At 39.7% G+C, this 15411-nt stretch overlaps 1 protein-coding gene across 1 annotated transcript in view; it reads right to left on the reverse strand.

Moving 5' to 3' along the window:
• Positions 1–15411, reverse strand: part of SPAG17 (sperm associated antigen 17) — a 98188-nt gene that overhangs the window by 77008 nt on the left and 5769 nt on the right. The window contains exons 2-3 of the mRNA XM_065676172.1: positions 13011–13151; positions 12557–12616 (exon numbers count right to left, since the gene is read on the reverse strand). Coding sequence (XP_065532244.1) covers positions 12557–12616; positions 13011–13151 — 201 coding nt within the window. The remainder of the gene's footprint in view (positions 1–12556; positions 12617–13010; positions 13152–15411) is intronic.

Consider the following 15411-nt stretch of genomic DNA (forward strand, 5'->3'; position numbering starts at 1 on the left):
AAAGACAACATGAGCACGCTACATCTGGCAATACAAAGAAAGCAAATAGTTTGCATACGGCAATGTGAAATCTGCTTTATGCATAAGCAAATAAAAAACAAACCCTCATCACTGATAATTTTAAGACAGAACATAGATCAATACATGCACAGTAGATAAAAGAAACTAGACGTATCACACTTATGTATGTTTACTTCATCTGTGGTCCTGGGAGTTATTCAGACACCTGGCATAAACAGTTAAGAATCCACAGGGCCTCAAATTAAAGAAAGATAAAAGCTGAGACAAAGACTTGGTAGGAGAACAGAAGGAATTTTTTGGGGATACTATGACGTGGATTTATTTCCGATTGGCTGTCCTTCATCCCTCCAGTGATGACCTTTTTCTTATGTGAGAAACCATGGAAACTTGGATGGACAAACTCAGGCAGGGCCCCTTTTCCTTTAAAGGAAGAGGAAACTTAGCATTCCTCACACAGCAGGGGTCACATTTGTGAAGTGCAGAAAGGCTTCAGTGATGCAGTATTTGATCTCATATGGTGGCAGTACGAACCATGCAGAGATGTAGCTGCCTGGTGCAAAGGGCATGTATTTCAAGCTATTCGAACACTGCATGAATGCTTGTAAGTGACACTACTGTTGGCAGATGACAGCACCATTGAGATAGGAGATGGATTTAAAGTTTGGGAAACATTTAAAGCTATCATCTTTATGGTATCTTTCTTTGAAATGCCTTCTTTTCAGTATACAGAACCATTGTGGCAGCTAAATTATAATCAGAAAAGCTTTCAAAGTCATAAATTGCATTATCAACTTTATAGCTTTATCGCTACCTGGAAACAGTAGCATCACTTGCTATGTACGCAAAGTGGTCAGCACATTTTAGAGTGTAGCTTTCCTATATCCAGGGTGAACTTTTTTAAACCCGTGTTCCCTCTTGTTCTTGATACTGTAAGAAATCCAAGCCATCTCATATACCTCAGACTCACACAACACTTCCTAAAAGAAATGTTATGTTTCCTAAAACTCCTCAGTAATTAAAATCCCTCAGTAGGTGACACAGTTCAAAGTCACTTTGAAGCAGGAGAGACCTCAGTCAGGAGACTATATGGATTACACACACCAAACAAGTTCTTATTTACTGTTCAAGCGTATTTTTCTGAGCAAGAAAATAAAATGCGTGTGTGGTAAGCAACCTGCAGTTACCACAATATGCCATCAGTATCATGAAAACCTCACAAGCAGCTTTCAAGACAGACTAGGGAACAAAAGCTGCATGTGTCACACTGATACATTTCTTTTGTTCAAAGAAAAATTCTTTACACATGTTATTAAATAGTTCTGAATTTGCTGCTGTAGTTTCATTGACTATAGCATACTATGATCAATTGTTTTGAAAGAATCCCAGGAAGGCACTGAGCTAAAAGAAACAGCTTCTTTCAGATCAGACCTGCAGTGTGTTGAAAGGTAATTTCGTCTACTATCAGACCATTCACCTGATTTCATTTTTCCTCTCAGAATCTTTTCCCAACTAGGATGTCAAAAGATCACTTGTTTAATTACTATCTTTTATTGGAGAATTAATGACTCACAACACAAACCAAGCTTAAGGACTCATGTAAATTAATTGCCTATCTGAACAGAGCTCCATATAGAGCTTATGCATGAACAAGGTGGACAGTAAAACCTAAGCTAAGCCAATGAATCATCTTTGCTACTCAGTGAAGATTTTACCAGCACGAATTCCAGAGGATTCAAAAAACTAAGATGGATTTGATGACTCCTTCTGCCCCTGAGTCCTTTTCACACAAACCTACTAAAGTAAGAATAGGATACTTTCACTGTTGAGCAATACCAAACAAACACATATGCTGTCTATGTACTAAATATCTGCCTTTCTCCTTTAAGAACATTTCTCAAAGCAGCAGCAATGGCCATTTGTGCCCTAGAAAAATACATTGTCACTCACAAGTGAGCCTGTTTTTTGCCAAATCACGACACAGCTTGATCTGGTTAGCAGAAACCTAGTTAGAAAGATCCAGTGTAAGAAGGTCTGCTCTTTAAACCTCTCTTTACAGAAAACGTGCAACCTGAGGGCATACTTTAACTGGTTTCATTTAAGCAATGCAGAATAAGACATATACACTCTATGTGTCTTAGTGTTAAAAGTACTTAAATTATGTTTTAAGGCAAATACAAACAGGCAAATAATCTAATTTAAGTAAAAATGAGGAGATACATTACATAAAAATTAGGATGACTTTTCACATTGGCTTTACTAAAGACCTCATACAGGAGCTCTCACCATCTATGACATGTACCTCCTAGGGCTTCCTGACCACTTAACCGCTACCAAACTGAACTGCTTTAAGGGAAGACGAAATACAACAAAAATATCCAGTGATTCCAGAGATCAGTCATTAGCACTGCTGTCTAAGGAAGGAGGAGTTTTAGGCATAGGAAAGTTTTTCTCCTGTGACCCTTAAGATATGTTTCCGTTTAGCACTCTGACTGTGGGAAGATAGCTGAAATAGCATTGAAGTGGTTTCTGAAGAACGAAACCCAGGCCTCTTTAAAAAGGGAGATTGGGCCAATCTGCTGTGACCTGTGCTCAGAAGCACAGGTACACTACTATGAACGAATCTGGACACGTTGACATTCCAGTGGAATGAAACTGCCCAGCAAGTCTTGCCACTGTGGAGCAGAACAGAATTCTAGAATCACAGAATCATAGAATAGCTTGGGTTGGACAGGACCTTAAGATTATCCAGTTCCAACCCCCCTGCCATGGGCAGGGACACCTCACACTAGACCACGTTGCTGAAGGCTCTGTCCAGCTTGGCCCTTGAACACTGCCAGGGATGGAGAATTTACCACTTCCCTGAGAAAGCTAGGCCAGCGTCTCAGCACCATAGAATCTTAGCACCACCTAGGTTGGAAAAGACCTTTAAGATCATCAAGTCCAACTGTCACCCCAGGACTGGCAAGTGACGCCAGTACAGTGGCATATGGGGCTACCTGAAGAACCAGGTATCTTACCGCCCTCACAGTAAAGAACTTCTTCCTTATATCTAAACTGAACTTTCCCTGTCTAAGTTTGAACCCATTACCTATTGTCCTATCACTGTGATCCCTGATGAGGGGAATATTTTATGCTTCTGAGAAGCAAATTGTCCCCAGTAATTTCAGACAGTTGGATCCACACAGTGAACAATAGAAAACTGAAGGATTTAATCATGCTTCTCTAACATTGCATCTGGCTAGTATGAGAACCAATCAGAGATGGAACAAGAACATTTATGCAGCAAAGTTGTCTCATCAACCCTTGCTCTGGCATAACCCCTCAAGCTACATCTTGCCAGAGTTTCCTAAGCCACCTCAGAACTTGTGGGCCAGGAAGCCACAACGGCCTCACTGGCTTGGCAGCACAGAACTCCTAGGCAGGATCTTTCCTCCTGGGTCCAGTTCTGCAACAGGGCTTTGGACATTTATATGACCTTCTTCCTTTGGTGACAAAGGATTCTGGGACTAGTTCCTCTACTTCAGAAAAATGTCTTACATAAAATTGTCCTTAATTAAGCAGTACTAGTCACCTGAAATTCCAGGAGGCAACAAAACCAAGAGCAGCATTTCCTTTGGCTACTCCAGAGAGTCCCTCTACCCAGTTAAGGATGACATTGTTACAGACGTAACTGCTGTTTGCTCTAGTTACACAGAGATTTCAACAAAACCTCCACAGGAAAAGCAGAGAACTTTATACCAAGCTGCATGCATGTAGGAAACCTTATCATCTAGGAAGCAAAATCAGGGTCCCACCACTGTTCTAAAGCAGGTTTTAAATAGATGAATTTCAAAAGGTATCAAGTTTCTTTTCTAGAAAATAAATTGTCAGCAATTTTGAGTGTTATGAATGGCCTCAGGCCAAATAATTACAACTAAGAGTAGTGAAATAATAATACATGCAGAAGGCAGTGCTTCTAGAATCAGGAGTATAAAGAAAAGTTGCTATTATGAAATGGAAAGATTAATATGTTCAATTCACTCATGCAAATAATAGAACTCAACTTCTCAGATTTGAAGAAACAAAAGACTAGAAGACAGACTGCTCTCCTGCAGGAGCTCAAGACTTTTAGCCCTAGCTTCAGCATTCAGAAATCCTGGAACTTCTAAACTTGGCATATTGTCCTTAGAGGGGTCCCTGTAAAAGGATACTGAGCTGGATAGTCTTTAGAAACTGATTGTAAACTACAGTTTCTGGGACTGATTGGTTCATTGCAACAACAGTTCAGACTCATGGAATATATAAATTCCAAATGGAAGGCATATAATCTAATAACTTAGAGGACTACAGAAGCCATTACTGATCACGCAGTGGCATCAGATGCTCTGACAGCGGCAAAGGGTGGTGCAAAACCATGGTGGTATGTCTTATGCTGGGTAACACTTTATTCTATTTAGGTGGCATGGGTTTCCTATATTTGAAATAAAAATCCCTTTTCTGTTATCTGAGGCTTAGAACTACTTACCTTACACATACCTTTCAGGCCACTAGGATGGCCTATGTCATTAAGACATCAATACTGTACAGGCATATATATAAAGACAGAACTCATCAAGTTCTTTCCAGAACTAAGCTGTTCTGGAAAGGCAGGTGAATCCACGTGCATGCCTTTTCTTTTACCAGGACTTTTTTTTTTTTTCCATTTAGCCAAGTTATGAGACAGCATTTAACAACAATAATCTATTTTCTTAGATATTGGTACTAGCAAGGCAATTGTCTGTGCAAGCAATTTAGCAAGCACAAAGTCCACCAGTGAAAGCCATTATGAAGGAAGAATTAAGCTGAGCGTGGAGGTAGAAGCTCATGCAGCTTCTTCTCAGTGAGGTCTTATGAAATCCTCAAGATGTCGGAAATCTTAGACTATCTTAACATTATCTAGGAGGAATGCAGATAGCACAAGTTTGCAGTTCATCTGAAGAGACCAAAGATTTATGGCCTCGGATGTGACAGCATCTGTTTAGAACAGTTTGGCACAGCATAATCTGTTCCTATTCAGTTGGCAGCAGAGGAAACTGAATTGCTTTTAAAGTCTCCTGTAAGATAAAGAGTGGAGTAAATCTAACCTCAGCTGGTACTGGGAGTCTTCCAAAACTCGCATTCATACTGATAGTCACAAATTGCTGAAGACCAATGGGAGTCATGAAACTTGCTAAACCTGTGCTAACATATTTTTTCCTTAGCATTGTTTCAAGTAAACTGAACTAAATACTTGGACCCAGGAGGCAAAGTAATTAAACTCTCCTCAGAAGACAATAAATACCTCAGGTAAATGTACCAGCTCATGTAGTGGGATTATTTACAAAACATACTATGTTCTGTACTATGATGTACCTGGTAGGAGCTTGGTAAGAGATGGAATAGAGCTGAAAACAGATGAGTATATAGTGCCCACAGGAGGATATAAAGTTCCTTACCCTTCCCTGGAGCAAGTACCTCCCTAAAAGGCATCTTCATTTAATAACTCCCAACTATTTCTTGAGCATTAGTCCTCTGCATATTCACACAGCCTAAGGGCCAAGTCCTTCTGCAGTAAAATTCTTTTAACTTGCATCCACACAACAGCACTTGACAAAGACTGACTGGAAAACTATTCCATTTTGTTACACCATTTGAGCCTGCAGTATTTGTTTTGTTCTGTACTAGAGCGAAAAGTAAGATTAAATCTTTCTATCCTTCTCACCATTCAGCATGGCTGCCAAAATTGTTTTGACTGTCAAACCCTCTCATCAAAACAATGACACCAGACAAGTTTTGTTTCCTGAGCTGTTCCATTTTACGGCAACTTTTAAAATTAATTTTGTTCTACAGTGCAATGAAAACAGAATCTGTCATTACAAAATAGAATTCTATTCACATACATTTTTAGACTGAGAACGCTGGGTTTTAACATGATTATCTCCAGTTTCAATAAAGCCTGTTTTTGACCACCAACCTTTCTGATGGTGTTTTGTCAAAATCTATACACCTCCACAAAACCACCACCTTTAATTGTATGTTTCCATAAGAAACCAAAAGGCTTCCTTAAAAACACTCCCGACAGCATTATCTCTGAACCTTTTTTCTTCTTTGGCACTGACTACTAACAAGCCTTTGCTCCACATGCTGCACATCTCCCAGCAGCTTGTACACTTCTTGGGTGAAAACAGCCCTTGCCATAAGCATTATGTCTGTGACACTAACAGTTCTGTTTTTACATCAAGCTAAACCTAAGACTTCTGATTTTTCTACCCTAGGTATTTACTATAATCCTTAATACATTTACTATAATCCTCAACTACTCCTTGTCCCCAGCACTGCCCTCTTTTCTTTGTTATCTTTTCTTTTCCTGAAGACAATGATGAGTAAGTCTAAAATGGGGACAGTAGAAAGGCGTAAAATAATAAAGAGGTAAAAGGCATTCAAGACCTATTGAGAGATAACATAAAAGTTATTTAGCAACAGAATAGCTATTCTTAACTCATTTCTTGAATGAAGTTCATGCCATTGGGGTGAGTAATAGAAGGCAGCTTTGAGTAATTACGCACATGCACACATACATTTTTCATATATATTTAAAAGTATATAGGATATAAATCTATATGATATAATTACATATAATACAATATAAACATACACACTCAGTTCCAATTTCAAGTGGACCTTCTCTTTGCATCATGACATCATCAGCACTTCAAGTAGTTTACCAGCAACAACCCCGACTTCTTAAGTCTACATTCCACACACTTCTAACAAAGCATTAATTCACAGAAATGCTTAAAATTTGCTTTAAATTCACTGCTTCCTGGCTAAATTAATTCCACTTCTCTCTACTCCAGCGTGTTCATTGTGATGTTTTATTATCCCACAGAAGTTCTTAATATCTTGGCTTATGTATTTTGTGTTGGAAGTGACAGGAGAGGAATCTGTTTCATTTACACCTAAAAAACCCAAGAATCCTTCTATCTCTGCTACAGCCTATTGCCTACTAAGGCAGGAAGTACTGTGAGCATTACACAGTTTCCCAAGGATTCTGACATCACAGTCCTAGGGAAAAAGAAAACCCAAACCAAAGAAAAAAAGTCCATGTACCATATAAATAATTACAAGCCGATGCAATATTCTATTCTAGCCAATAACCTTTTAGTTCTCAAAATGAGCTGTACAAAGCATGAACTAATTTCAGATTTATGTGGAAGCACTCAGCTGAACTGGATTTTAATGGCAAAACTGTGCATACTATGCTTGGCAGTGGAAGGATTTAATTGGGGGTCTCTTTGGTTTGTTAGTTGAAACTGCACTACCAGATTGGTGCCTCAATATGCCTGGTGATACGTGTTGGCTGTTATGTAGCTTGACTCAGGCAGTAAAACTGGCACTTCTCCTGCTTTATCAGGCCAGCAGTTTGAAGTATCTGAGTTGATACTACCTCCCTTTTAGCAAGGAGGTAAAATAAAGGGAGATTTTATGAGAACCATTTGCCATACAGATCTGGAAGCAAGTCAACAGGAGAATCAAACAGATACTGTGTTTAGCCAGCGTTTAGCCAGTGATGACTAATCAAATACTGTATTCTCTTCTGTTTAAATATTAATAGTTCCAGCATGTTATATCAAGCTAATGTTTACTTGCTTGTCACATGCAAGAATCAAGCAGAGATAATTCAGTGCAATCAGATGGGTAACAAGATCCTGGATAGCCTGATTTAAAAGCCATCACTATTTCATATGTAAGGAAGAAGAGCAAGAAAAATAAGAGTAAGACAACATGGAGTCATGGAGTCATGGAATCAGCCAGGTTGGAAAAAGCCTTTAAGACCATCAAGTCCAACCGTTCCACAGCACTGCCAAGGCCATCACTAACCCATGTCACTGAGGGCCTCACCTGCACAGTGTGGGAACACTTCCAGGGATGGTGACTCAGCCACTGCCCTGGGCAGCCTGTTCCACTGCCTGAGCACCCTTTTGGGGAAGGAATTATTCCCAATATCCAGCCTAAACCTCTCCTGGCATAGCTTAAGGCTGTTTCCTCTTGTCCTATCCCTTGTTCCTTGGGACAGGAGACCTGCATAAGCCAGCAGAGATAAGGACAATAACAGATTGTTTTAATTTTTAAAAGGCAAGAAAATATCACTAACATGGCATTGGTCTGGTATTAAATGGAAACCGCAGAAGAGTCAATTAAGATGCAGGAAAACTAGGGCCAAGTAGTGATTATTCTGCTCTATATTTGGAAAACCAACAGCTAATATGGTTGCACCACTTCCTTCATAAGCAGTTATCTCCAATTGTATCAGCAGAACCTTGCAAAAAGGCAGGTTTTAAAGCCCTGCCAGCCCTATATATACACATATATATTTACTTCCGTAGCATTCACTATGGTCTCTTGGGAAACTAGATCCTATTTACACTTGAAAAGCAAGTCTGAAATCTTCACACCTGACCAGAAAAGTTAGCTCTCAGAGAAGTGATGTAACTCCCATTTAAAACCTCTTGTAAGCCAGAACAGTGTAAGCCTAAAATACCAGGCATTTACACAGCCCTTGCCAGCTACGACTGCGAAGAACACAGAAAGCATTTGTTTTTATGTATGTACTTTCATATATACATGGATACAAAATTCTACCATGCTTAGGAGCTTTTCTAACTTAATGTTAACCTGTATCTGTCCTCAAGGATCTCAGGAGTGCAGTGCATGCTGCTCATGCTGCCTCCCAGGCTCAAAACGCAGGTGTTACCTGCTACCTACCCAGCTGGAAAATATTTACGATTAAGAGTGATTTATTCTGCTCCAGTCCCACAGAATTCCAGGATGAGAATGGGCCATGATTTGTATTTGGCACCCGATTTGATTGTATTTTTCAGTTTGACAACTACAGGTAGGAGCTTTGCTGTGAGAAACCAGAATTAATATCTTAATTCTTGACAGGGAGTGGAATATAGATTAATGATTTTGATTGCAGTTAAGCCTTTTTGGTTAGACAGCATGGCTTGTCCTGGAGATGAGTCAGAGCAGTGAGGAAGGATACTGCTGTTACAGGACTTCAGTTTTGCTGGCTTCACAAGCACAAGGACACATTTTGAAGACAGCAATCTGGGACCTACATCCAAACAAAACTGCTCCTGTGTCTGCCACTTGGGACTTCTTCAGCCTTCCATGACCCTTCATCCCAAGCATCTCAGTTTATCCGAGCCACATGTCCCTCCCTTAAATCCCCCTCTCTTTCATGACCATGCCCCTTATTCAGCCATCCATTTTCAGCAACGCCAGCTATAACTTCCAGTCTTTTCATGTGAAGGGGCCACATGAGGCTCCATCCTCTTTCACAGCCTTTCCTCACCATGGTACTGCTCTGCAGGTCCAGCTTGTTCCCTTACAAGGATGGGACAAGATTCCTTCTAAAAATTTCCTGAGTAACCTAAAGGCAACCCTCCTGACCCTGTCATATGAATCTAACAAAGCTGGAAAACAGCTGCTGAAAGGACACACACACAAAAATGCAGCCTGCCAGCCATACAGCCCCTGGACTCAACCTCACCACAATTTTCAAGGAAGAAAAAGTTAAAATCAGCCTCAAGAAGAAATCCAGAATGGAAAATTTAGGTTTTAACAGATTTTCAAAATGCAAAGTTTGGAAGTTAAAACACTATTGTATTTAGTAATTGTAAAGCACCTGAATTACAGATGGCATTACCAACCTTAACAGAAAGCTGCCAAAGCAAACAGGTACATAAACAATAAAAGATATATCTGTTTTATAAGCAAGGTATGTATTTTATTCAAACATACTATAGAATCACAGAATGATTTGGGTTGGAAACGAGCTTAAGATCATCCAGTTCCAGCCTCCTGCCATGGGCAGGGATGCCTCACACTACACCATGTCACCCAAGGCTCTGTCCACATGGCCTTGAACACTGCCAGGGATGGAGCATTTACCACTTCCCTGGGCAACCTGTGCCAGCGCCTCAGCACCCTCACAGTAAAGAACTTCTTCCTTATATCTAACCTGAACTTTCCTTGTTTCAGTTTGAACCCATCACCCCTTCTCCTATCACTATAATCCCCGATTTTTGTTTTTGTATGTTGGAAAAACTGTCCATGATAAGTTAATTATGAGATTTATTGATACAGAGATGTACCATTTTCCCTTCCATACAAAAACAAAAAAGAATCATTTCCATGGCACCTTTATGAGAAAAATCAGCCTAAAATAATTTAATTCAGCACTGGAATTAGCACAAAATTACCTCTCAGGACTCCTACTCCCGTCAGATCACCTAAGAGACAGAAAAAGTGTTACATATCTCTTTCTCCTGGATTTGGAAATCTTTTAGCTTATCTTTAGCTCATAAACCCTGCCCTGATCCTCTTCACTTTGTACAATACAAGCGATATGGAATACAACACAGTAAGACGATAGAAACCGCGAAGGGAACTAATTTAGAGTAGGCAACAGGTATACAATATATAATTAGTTTGCAATATACCAAGAGCAGTTGGTTAAAGTTTGTTGTCTTGCAGGCACTGCAGACTGCTACATTGAAATGTATTAAAACCCCCTGCATTTCAGTTGATTCAATGTGCAAGTCCAGTGACATGGGTAACAGTGTTACTATTAATACCACTAATAACCACGTTACTATGCATGTCATCATCCCCAAACTGACACACATGTACACGTCATATGTCCAAAGATCATTAAATGTCGGGAATCTCATTTACAGTCTGCCTAAAAAAGAATATGCGCTTGTGGAAATGACAGCGTGTTGAATCCTACCACAGAGAAAAGAATTGGTATGTGGTGAAGACAGAAATGCTCTCAGAAGAACATTTCACAACCTTGTTTCCTTTGCTAACCTCAGATTTGCTTCTCCTTGCTGCAGTGAAAACTCTGAAAGCACAAGCTGCACATGTACTGTAGATGAATGCTCAGAAGCAAATTCTGCCCAGAGAGGCAGGACCTTAATGCTTGTGGCAACATGATCAATCTTCTAATTTGCTGCAGCCAGAACGGAAACTGAGTCCAAGCAAAAGGTCAGAACAGGCATTTTATATTCTCTGTTAAAGGAGGGAAGGAAAAAAAATGTCCTTGAGGAGTAAAGTAAGTAGCTAATGAGACACAGCACTGACAGCTGGAATTTAATAGGTATCCACTTCACAAGCAAAATTGCTCTTAGTAATTAAATACAGGTATCATACAAAGCTGCTGCTCAGAGCTAGACTTCAAAATCTTTCTGTCAGTAGGACTGAAGAGGTTTCATATACCAGGTAATATAAGGGTGAGTTTGCCTGGGAGGCTAGTCCTAAATGAAGAGGGTTAATTGCATAAAATTCACAGTCATGTCAATAGTAAATAATTCCAAAGGGACTTGTTCAGATAGTAGTCTGGCATTACTGAAAAACAGACTACAACTAAAAAGACCTGTTATACAGTCCACCAAAGCCTGAGACACATAAAAAGTTTATTAGTCATTGCAGAACTAAAATGCAAACAAGATCTTTTTAGAGGGATCCAAAATTCTTTATGCTCCAGGTCTGTAGGGCCATAAAACTACCTGAGAAAATTTTAAACAATCTTCTAATTAATCACAGGATTTTATAAGTTCTCACAAGCTGTAAGTAAACCATTAACAAAGTAGGAGGAAGTACTCTTTGCATAAGCATGGTTGCTAACGCTGTTGACATGCCCCACTAGATGAATCTGGGTAGAATTTAACATCAAACTGAGATTATAATGGATACAAGCACACAGAGATGGGGTTTCATTTATAGGACCACATTCCTATAAACAAAGGTGTAAGTCTCTCAATTCCTGGGAGCATCTGAGCAGGATCTCATTGTTTTTCTGTAATTTGTGACACCACCATCAAAATATGACCACATAACATATAGAATCATAGAATGGTTTGGGTTGAAAAGGACCTTAGGATCATCCAGTTCCAACCTCCTGCCATTGGCAGGGATGCCTCACGATAGACCATGCCATCCAAGGCTCTGCCCAACCTGGCCTTGAACACTGCCAGGGATGGAGCATTTACCACTACTCTGGGCATCCTGTGACAGTGTCTCACCACCCTCACAGTAAAGAGCTTCTTCCTTATATCTAATCTGAACTTCCCCTGTTTCTGTCTGAACCCATTATCCTTTGTCTTGTTCCTACAGTCCCTGATGAAGAATCCCTCTCCAGCATCCTTGTAGGCCCCCTTTAGATACTGGAAGCTGCTCTGAGGTCTCCACACAGCTTCTCTTCTCCAGGCTGAACAGCCCCAACTTTCTCATTCTTAACATACTAAAACTCATGCCCCTGGAAAGATGTCTTCATCCTCACGTGATCAGCAGTCCAAAAGAACATTGCTGATATCACAAAAATAAACCAGTTGAAGTACCTAGATGGTTGAGTGTTTTTACCAGCTACATCCAATAGATTTGCATTTACTCAGGTATGCATAGCAATCACATAGCTGCATGCAGTTCAGTGTAAAACAGCAGTGACTTTGCAATACATATTTTCACCTACCTCATAGTACATAGGCACATCCGTAACCTTTTTTCCCTTCTGATTCCCTGAATCTCTGATCTGCAAGAAAATAAAGCATTCTACTGTGAGAAGATTGGAAGTTTACACAAATTATTTTACTCATTATTCCCTCTTGCAAACACTACACTCACACTCCAAAACACGAGGAATCATTTTACAGTATCCCTGTACCTTAGTGAGGGAGCTTTCGTGCTCAGACACTTGAAGAAAAGTCTGCAACAAAACCTCACCATTTACAACAAACAGACCAACTTAGACAGTAAAGGTTTCTTTTTCCATTTTTTAACTCCTATGAACTAGTGTAATTTTTAAACCTTCCACAGAGTAATTCAATTGAACACAAAATGTATAGTTACCCCAGGCTGAAGAGGTGAGTATAAAGAAGTGAGATTCAGGGTTTGGTTTGATAACAAATGTTCCTTTCTTGGAATACCTGTGTGAAAATGTCTTCACGCGTTACCACGCTGAAGAGCTTCCGCTGTGGCACCCGCACAGCAAGAGACAGGGCCTTGGTGTGGATTTCATCCTCAGTTCTGTTCCCAACAACAAAAGCAATGCTAGGCTTCCAGTCATCCTGTTTTCCAAAATAAAACAGTTCAGGTGTTAAACCTCCAGCAGACAAAACTGCTTCTCCGCAGTTTCAAGGACTAATCCTGTAGAGATGGTTACTGCCTTTAAGACATAGTAAACACCACTGTATTAATCACAGCGAAATAAAATGGATAAAACCCGAGAAAGCACGCACTACATTGTCCCAACTATTTCTGCCATCAGGTGGCAGCATTATCCTATGAAAACCACAAAAGCCAACTAACAACCTCGACAAACCTCAGCGGCTGCATTGCCATCACGCAAACAGAAAGTAACTTTTAAATGTCGTTTGACAGATCAGTAAGCAAACAAGAAGTGAATTTTCAAAATATGCATTATTGTCATTGAACATTATTGTGATTATTCTCTGTAGAAAAATAATAATAATAGTAATAATACTAATAGTAGCAATAATAATAATAATAATAAATAATAATAATAATAAAAATATCCCAGCTCCCTCATTCAGGGAATCAGACAATGCCCACACACTAACTCCTAAAAACTGTAGCATTATTTGTATGAAGTTTTATGAAGCTATAATCAGGCACAACATAGTTCTTAGATGTTTTCACCAAGTATTCTGAACTAAGAAAAATAATTTTTCAGAGGCAAATTATATTTTACTATAGGAATCAATAGGTTAAACACACAAGGAGTTGTCAAACATTTGCAGTAAAATAGACAAATTTTAATGAGAATGATCTGATTTTAGCATTACAGAAATGCAAAATAAGACAAGACTGGAATACATAATTTAGTGGTATCCACCTGCAAAACCTTCAAAATGATGTTATTGCAGCAACTTTTCCGGCTACTCTTGTTACCCATTTCTTGTGCTTGAGCCTACTGTAATCCCTTTCACAAAGTGAGTGGCTATCTCCAGCACATCTAAATCTGACTTCAGAGTATTCTTTATCAGCATCAGTGGCACCTGAACCATGAGCACTTCCAAGGGTTGTACTCTACATCAAATCACATGTGTAAACTGCAAGCTACCAATAAAACTGCATAAAGGTGAATATGGAAAGAGCTTCAGTAGCTCCAGGTAGTCTTAAGGTGGTGTCATACTGATCAGGACCAGGCTAAGTAGATTCACATACTACTTTAGCGGGGAAAGATTTGAAAGAGAAACTTCAGAGAGGGTGCTAACTCTAGGATTTTGATGGAAATATTTTCATGCGTGTATATTATGTACAAAGCCCTTATGGAAAAGAGGAACGAAACCTGAGCTGATGGTTAAGAGAGGGAAAGGATGGTTCCAAAACAAAGTTAGATGTAAATGGTAGAAGGAGAAATTTCTTTTTCCAGTTTTACTATTCCCTTCTTCATACGTTCCTTCTCTTAGCTGAAAAAAGGCCTTCCTAAATGTTTGCAATTTGAGTCACTGATGACTTGGGATGAGAGAAAGCAACAGTTGACATAAGTTTCAAACTAGTAAATGCTTGCATGGTGGGAAACTGTCATACTCTTAAGATATCAAAGCATTACATCACGTGTAGACGGCATGACATGGCTGTACATACAAGGAAAAGATCACCTGCGTCGCTAAGGGTAATCTTTTGAACTGCAAGTAGCCACTCAGCAGATACTTAATCCAAACGGGCTCCATAGTTCCACACATAAACTTCCTTAATGTTTTATGGCAACATAAAAGAAACTTTCAACTTTTTAAATGCAGGACAGTGCAAGCAGATTGCTGATGCTTTAGAAGCATGCAAACATGATGGAATTCATAGGAGTGTCCCACTGACCTGAGGCAGGAAGCACTGCTCAATGGAGAAGTGGCAGCAGTAATGGTCTGTATAGTGACAAAACACTGAATTTCTTCCCCCTCCTTCTACCTGGGCAGGGGATGGGACACACAATACCTTCTCCTCCTTAAAGTTGCCAAGATAGTTACTGGTGCACAGCACTATGAAACAACTAGATATTATGATATTATCATCAAAACACACGCACAGGAGTTGCAGTTAAAGTCGTCATATGCAATGAATTTATGTTAAAGTTGTCATTGTATGTTTGCCAAGAACTGGACAGAAAACTTTGCCATTCTTTGAACACAGAGCATTTGCTTGTGTACAAATGCACGATTCTCCACACTTTCAGAGCTGAGACTGAAATGCCCCCATGTGGCAGTGTCCTGGTATTCCTAGAGCTCACCACCAGAGACCTTTGAACAGTCATCCACCTATGGCATGAGCTAATGGAGCAAGTGACACCACTACGCTTTGGTGAGGACC

This window comes from Lathamus discolor, chromosome 4, assembly GCF_037157495.1.
Source record: "Lathamus discolor isolate bLatDis1 chromosome 4, bLatDis1.hap1, whole genome shotgun sequence".
Classification (NCBI taxonomy): Eukaryota; Metazoa; Chordata; class Aves; order Psittaciformes; family Psittacidae; genus Lathamus; species Lathamus discolor.